Consider the following 7908-nt stretch of genomic DNA (forward strand, 5'->3'; position numbering starts at 1 on the left):
ATATATATATATATATATATATATATATATATATATATATATATTTTCTGTTGAAGAGATGGTCCATCTCATCTACAATCTTAGTATGTCAGAGGAAATATATTCTTAATTATGTCTGCAACGATGGACCTAATAGAGTATATATTTCTTTTACTACTATTAAATTGACCTGTCAGATAAGATTTTTGTCTACTCTGATATTATATCCTGACTATCCCATCTAAAAGCTTAAAAATACTACATATGTTTCAGATGCATATGTGGGGGCATGGATCTCAATACAGAAAAGGACCAGAATCATTACGTGGAACTCAACCAACAGGTATGCTTAGGCTTCCTTGTTATTGCTGCACACCTGGGTGTAGAAACAACATTGATCATCCAAGAGCTAAACCATTGAAAGATTTTAGAACACTTCAAACACATTACAAAAGAAAGCATGGAATTAAGCCCTTTATGTGTAGAAAATGTGGAAAGGCATTTGCTGTTAGGGGAGATTGGAGAACACATGAAAAGAATTGTGGCAAACTTTGGTACTGCATTTGTGGTTCTGATTTTAAACATAAGAGATCTCTTAAAGATCATATTAAGGCTTTTGGTCAAGGACATGGACCTTATGGCATTCATAGCTTTGACGACGATGACGATGATCCTGCATCTGAAGTTGAACAGGATAATCCTCCTCAACACATTGATATTGACCATACGAGGAGGTGAGTTTGTTTAGCTATTATTATAATTATTAAGTAAAACAAAAACATTATATGTACATTATTTGCTTTGAGCTTGTACTAGCTAGCTAGTTATTTGGTACCTCAATATAATATATAATGTTGTATTCACCTTTTTGAGTAATTGATTGCTCCAATTCTGATGAAAGTTAAATTAATTAGACATATATTGTGATGCAGTAGTACTACTACTTTATCACACAAACAAAACCATATGATATGGGCACTGAACATGGGAAACACTGCCCGTAAAGTATGGGGAAAACATCTCCATCAAACATGTAACATATGTGTGGGACTTAATGTCCAACCTAAAACCACCTACCTTATTTTTACCATAACTATATATACAAATATCAATAATACTCTTAACAACCTTTTTAGTTCTTGACATCAATACAAATTACTTCATTTTTTGATTGATGCATAGTCAAAAAAATTAACTAGTCATGCTTTATGAACTTTGCCATGCATTAATTGATTGATGCATAGTCAAAAAAAATTGGTCACCTCAAGGATGATTATATATATACGTGTGTGATATATTGTGTTTGGTAAAATATTTTCACAAAAAGTGTTGGTTTTTTTTTTTTGGAAAATAAGTGTATTTTCCACTTATTTTTCTAGTGTTTTGTATGTAAACAAAACTTATTGTCCCAATAATATTTATATATTATCTATCAAAATATTATGGAGGCAAGATATGATGGAGAGTGGTGATTGAGAGGTGGTGGGGATTGGGGGATTGGATGTATTGGAGAAAATAAACTTAGAATATCAATTATATAACTTGTTTTCCCAACATTCAGAAAGTAAATAAATTTTTCTCATATTTAAGAAATTTATTTTTCTAAAAAAAAAACATATTTTGCAATCATAGAAAAATTTCTACCAAACACACTTTAATAATTGTTGGTATAATACATAAACATGACCCTTAACTTGAGGTGAGCTGATAACTATGACCTTTAATTTTGAACGAGCACAAGTAAATACTTAAACTTGTATAAAATTGAACAAATAGACATATTCGTGAGTCCGAAGCCAAAAGGGTAAAAAAAATTGTCAAAAATTTCAAAAGGGTACATTAATTTTTTTTAAAACCAAAAAGGCAAAATCGCTCCGTGAGCGATTTATTTCTGACAAAATTGACGTGTTAATTTTTTAAAAAAAACATAGAAATTGCTACTGTAGCAACGATTTCATCCAAAAAATAATTAAAAAAATTCCTTAAATCGCTGTCGTAGCAGCATTTGTCAAAAAAAAATTTTAACAAATGCACCAAATGTGGACCAAAATGCTGCCTGCCTCTATTAATTTTTTTAATGAAAAAGAAATCGCTGCTATAGCAGCGATTTCAATTTCAATATTTTTTTTTCGAAAAACGCTGAACTCGCAGCGATATTAAAAAAAAATTGTCAGAAAAAATCACTCCGTCAAGAGCGATTTTACCCTTTTGGTTAAAAAAATTGATATATATGCCCTTTCGAAATTTTTGATAATTTTTTTACCCTTTTGGCTCCGAACTCACATATTCGTCTTATATGAACCCTATATGACAATTTTGTGTCCTATGTGGCATTCTCTGTGTATTTTGCTATGTAGGACAAATGTATCTACTTGTTAAATTTATAGAAGTTTAAGTTTAAGTATACCTTCTTATGCACTCAAAGTTGAAGGACATAATTATCCATAAAAACCACATTAAAACTTATATTTATGTATAATGCCATAATTGTTTTCCGATCGCCAAGCATATCGTCCGGCCTACGTACGACAGTCTCCTATGAATCCTCTTCCAACTACCAACTCAAATGCAAAGTTATTTCCATCTTAGTGTAATAAATATTTCACAGATAATTCTAAAAAGTCATAACACACATTTATGAGAAAAGTATGATGGGGTTGTACCATTTATTTATTTATTTACTACTTTCCATTTAATAATAGTTATCCATTATATTAAAAAAATTATTCAATAATATTTATTCAGTTTAGAAAATCAAGAGTTAATTTATTTTCTATGTCTAATTTTACGATTTATCATCTAACGCATTTCTCAAAGTACTAAATTTAATAAAGTTAAACAATAAAATAATAATATTACCCCTATTATTTCTTGTTTATTAAGGAGTGTGTCAACTCAATAGTGGACAATTATTGTTGAACGGAGGAAGTATTATTCAGTAAGTAATATATTTCCTCTGTTTTTGTTTATATGATTTACTTTCTTTTTTAGTCGGTCCTAAAAAAATGAAATATTTCTATTTTTAATAACAATTTAACATTAAAAAACATATTTTATCCTTAATGAAGTATGATTTATAGTTACACAAATCTCTATCACTTATTTTAGATGACAAATTTTAAAAATCTTTTTTTCTTTTCTTAGATTACGTATCAAATTAAACTTACTCGTATAAAATTAGAGGAAGAAGTATAATTCGAAGAATAAATGATTACTGGGGGGTCATCAATACTAACTTTTCTCTTCATGATGTTAATTAGTTCATTGGAATGATAGATGGATGCTTTAAAAATGAGAAAGGAAATTAAAGGATTACTAGAAGAAGACCATCAATTAGACTCATGTATTCTAATTTCCTTTCTACTAATTAATTTGTTGAATATATGGAATAAACAAAATATGGACTCTACACACACACACACACATATATATGTGTGTGTGTATTCTAGTTTTATCAATGATTACATGCATGCAATTATAAGGATGATCCAAATGGGAAATCCTTTTTCTTTCTTTCGACTTTAATAATTCAATATCTTCAAACAAATTATTTATGAATTTATCCTCCGTATGTTTTAAGTATCTTAAGAGATAGTTACCACTTATCATACAACCTATGTCATTTCCTACGTGGTAATCTAATTATTAATTCAAATTGAAGTCCTATCATATATAAGTATCTTCCTAAATAATTTTTCAAGTAAAAAAGTATGTGAAATATATATATTGTGAAATATATATATATAGAGAGGGGTCTGAAATCTATTTGATAGTATATTTTAAAGGTATATATATGTTTATGTGGATATCATAAATATTATATCATTATAAATAGTAAGTTATCCTCATGGACATTGTTATTTGTAGTTTTGATGATTTGACAAACTTAGGGACCTCATAAAGGTACCGGGTTTTCTACTTGAGTATTGCAGGTGTCTTGTTTGAAGTATTGCAGATGAAACAAACCCAGGGACCTAGTAGAGGTACCAGGCTCTCTTGAGAGTGAGCCAGTCGACTGCCAGCTGGAGATAGTACAGAAAGTAGGTGCACACTTCCCGATGGCGTCAGAAAGTGTGACCTTTCCAACCAATGGCAAGATGTTTAGGAAAGGGACTTGTCAATACAAAAGACACTTTCCTAAACACTTTTTGGTAGTTTTTGCAACTTGATAAACACTTTTCAAGAACTCTTGCAAAGGCTAACAAAAGGAAAAAAGGCAGAATCATTCCTGGAACAACAGCAACATCTGGAGCTTTTCATCTAGTTGTTTTAGGAATTTATTCTCTTGTTCGTAAATTGTAAACCACTCCTAAATCTATAAAGGAATTGGTGTGTTGAGTTAAAAGTCTAGGTTGTCCAGGTGGGATTGCTTAGTGGGTAGATTGTTTTTCTACTTTGGCTTGTTGAGCAATAGAGGTCTATTGCTTAACGGTAAGATTGATAACTCTTTCTTACATTTGGTGTAATCGTGTTTCGCTTTTGCTTTTGAAGATTAGTGAAAACGATTGAAAATCCTGTGAGACAGGTCGTGGTTTTACTCCCTTAAGCAAGGAGGTTTCCACGTAAAATCATTGTGTTGATTTTACTGCATTCAACTTTCTGGTAATTTTCTGAGTTGAAGTAAGGGACCTGGTCCATTACTTGTTAAGTGAAAGCTTACATTCTATCAAGTGGTATCAGAGCAGGCACTACCTATTTGGTTAACACCAAGGAAGTGATTTTGTTCTAAGAATGGCAGCTCCACTTAACCTCGAAGAAGGTCAGTCATCACACAGACCTCCTCGTTTCAATGGACACTTCTACAGTTGGTGGAAAGTTAGAATGCATGACTATCTCATGGCTGAAGATAGCGAGTTATGGGATATTATATTAGATGGACCCTTTGTTCCCATGATGGAAGAAAAAGATGGAGAAAAGACCATTACTGTTCCAAAGCCCAGGCAGAAATATGATGAAGCTGACAGGAAAAAGATTGAAAAGGGTTTCAGAGCTAAAACTCTTCTGGTCTGTGGGATAGGACCTGATGAGTACAACAGAGTGTCAGCCTGTGAGTCTGCTAAAGAGATTTGGGATAGCTTGTTGACGGCTCATGAAGGAACTGAACAAGTCAAAGAATCCAAGATTGACATGCTCACTTCACGATATGAAAACTTCAAAATGAAGGAAGGTGAAACAATACATGAGATGTTCACCAAGTTCTCTTCCATTACAAATGAGCTGAAAAGTCTGGGTGAACCCATAAGCATGACCAAACAAGTCAGAAAAGTGCTTCGAATTCTTCCAAAGTCTTGGGAGAGCAAAGTTGATGCCATTACAGAAGCCAAGGACTTGAAAGTGCTGACCATGGATGCGTTGATTGGAAATCTTAAAACACATGAGATGAATCGAAGCTATGATTTGTCAAAAAAGGAAGTCAAGAAGGACAAGTCTCTGATGTTAAAGTATAAATCAGAAGAAGATTCAAGTGATGATGATGATATGGCATATCTCATCAGTAGATTCCAAAAGGTTGTGAGAAAAAACAAAATGTATAAAAAGGGAACTAATGGGACTCGAAATACTGCTCAAGGTGATACTTGCTACAAGTGTGGAAAATCTGGGCACTTCATCAGAGAGTGTCCTTTGCTCAAGACTGAAAACAAGGAACATCAAAAGCACAGGGGTGACAAAGAAAACAGAAGGGACCTGGTACTTGGAAACAGAGATCGTAAAGCTGCTGCTGATATGGTTGTAAAAAGGGCTCTTGCTGCATGGGGGGATTCTTCAAGTGATTCAGAAGATCCTGATGAGTCAAAAGATGTGTCTATGGTTGCTGTGCATGAGGAGGAAACTGTCTTCAATGAAATGTTTGCTCTCATGGCACACACAGAAAATGAAGAAGAGAACAATCAGGTAACTCTTCTTGACATGAAAATTGACTTGGACAAATATTCTCTTAAGAAATTAAGAACCTTGTCAAAAGTCATGTTAGATTCTGTGATAGAGCTAACATCTGAAAGAGATGCCATTAATGCTGAACTTGAAATTCTTTCTGAAAACAAAGTTCAACTTGAAGAGACAATGGCAAAAATGGTGTCTCTAGAGTTAAATAATTCTGAACTTAAGTATCAGTTGAGTGAGCTTACTGAAAAGGCTGAAAAACTAAATGGAGAGCCAAATAGCTTGCAAGCTGAAATTGAGGAAAAATTGAAAAACTCTGAGACAAATCTCAGATTGTCACTTGAAAAGAATAACAAATTAGAACAGGATGTTGTTAAACTTAAGGAGGAACTTGAAAATTCTCTTAAGTGGACCAAATCATCAAAGTTATTGTCAAATGTGACAAGTCAGAGTAATTTCAATAAGAAAGGACTAGGAAGTCTAAACATAAGTCCTCCTTATAATCCTCACAGTAAGTATGTGTTTGTGTCTGATAATCTGTTGTGTCTGCATTGTGGAAAAAATGGACATTTGAAAAAAGAGTGTGTCAGCTGGAAAAACTCTCGTGAAAGATACTCTAATTATGCTGAAAGACAGAATGTACCAAATAAGAGACCTGGTCCTACAGAATCTGTCCCAACTCACAGATTTTCAAAGAAAAAATCTGTTCCTGCTCCTAGGTCCTTTGTTAGAAGGATTCAAAGTCTACCGTATTGGGCAAATTACAATCTGATCACTCCTTTGTCTGCCTACTGGGAACTCAAGCTGAAATGGGTTCCCAAGCTTAACAAGTGACTTTTGGTGCAGGTGAGTGAGAGGAGCAGCAGTCAGTGTTGGTATATGGATAGTGGCTGCTCTAAACATATGACTGGTGATGTAAATAACTTCCTCTCACTCAAGACCCTCCAAGGAGGAGGAGTCTCATTTGGCGATGGCAAGAAGGGGTACATTTTGGGAGTTGGGAAAGTGGGAAGATCTCTTGAAGATTCAATCGACAATGTTTACCATGTGGATGGTTTGAAGTACAGCTTGCTGAGTGTTTCACAAATCTGTGATAAAGGAAATGAAGTCAAGTTTACTTCTGAGAAATGCACTGTGGTGAGTTTAACTACAAACAAGGTAATTCTCACTGCACACAGAAGTAAAAATATGTATGTGGCAAACTTGGAAATCTCTCATGGAGATGACTTGACATGTCTCAGTGCTCAAAATGAAAATGCTGATCTCTGGCATCGTAGGCTGGGACATGTGAGTTCATCTTTATTGAATAAATTGATTTCAAAGGACCTGGTCCGAGGGTTGCCTAAGATGAAGTTTGCTGAAAATAAAATATGTGAAGCTTGTGTCAAAGGAAAGCAAATCAGATCATCTTTCAAGCCCAAGAATCAGGTAACATCATCAAGAACCTTAGAGTTGCTGCATATGGACCTGTGTGGACCCTTGAAGATTCAAAGCAGAAATGGCAAGAAGTATATTTTGGTGATTGTTGATGATTATTCAAGATACACCTGGACGAGATTTTTGAGATCAAAGGCAGATACAGCTGATGAGTTGGTGGTATTTTTCAAAATGATTCAAACCAAATTGAATCAAGTTGTTTGCAGTATTAGATCTGATCATGGGACAGAATTTGAAAACTCAACTCTCGATAGATTCTGTATGGAAAATGGTACAAGCCACAACTTCTCTGCTCCAAGAACTCCTCAACAAAATGGAGTAGTGGAGAGGAAGAACAGAACCTTGGTGAATATTGCCAGAACTATGATTATTGAATCAAATCTTCCTCAAAGTTTCTGGGCTGAAGCTGTTAACACAGCATGTCATGTTACCAACAGGTGTCTAATAAGAGCTGTGCTAAACAAGACTCCTTATGAACTACTCAACAACAAGAAGCCAATGCTGAATTACCTTAGAGCCTTTGGATGCAGATGTTTTGTGCTGAACAATGGGAAGGATGATCTGGGAAAATTTGATCCCAGAAGTGATGAAGGAGTATTTGTTGGATATTCT

General features: G+C 34.0%; 1 protein-coding gene across 1 annotated transcript in view; it reads left to right on the plus strand.

Moving 5' to 3' along the window:
• Positions 1 to 855, plus strand: part of LOC107012960 (zinc finger protein WIP2) — a 3009-nt gene extending 2154 nt beyond the window's left edge. Inside the window, exon 2 of the mRNA XM_015212937.2 lies at positions 253 to 855. Coding sequence (XP_015068423.2) covers positions 253 to 717 — 465 coding nt within the window. The 3' untranslated portion in view covers positions 718 to 855. The remainder of the gene's footprint in view (positions 1 to 252) is intronic.
• Positions 856 to 7908: the final 7053 nt, after the last annotated feature.

This window comes from Solanum pennellii, chromosome 3 (genome assembly GCF_001406875.1).
Source record: "Solanum pennellii chromosome 3, SPENNV200".
Lineage (NCBI taxonomy): Eukaryota > Viridiplantae > Streptophyta > Magnoliopsida > Solanales > Solanaceae > Solanum > Solanum pennellii.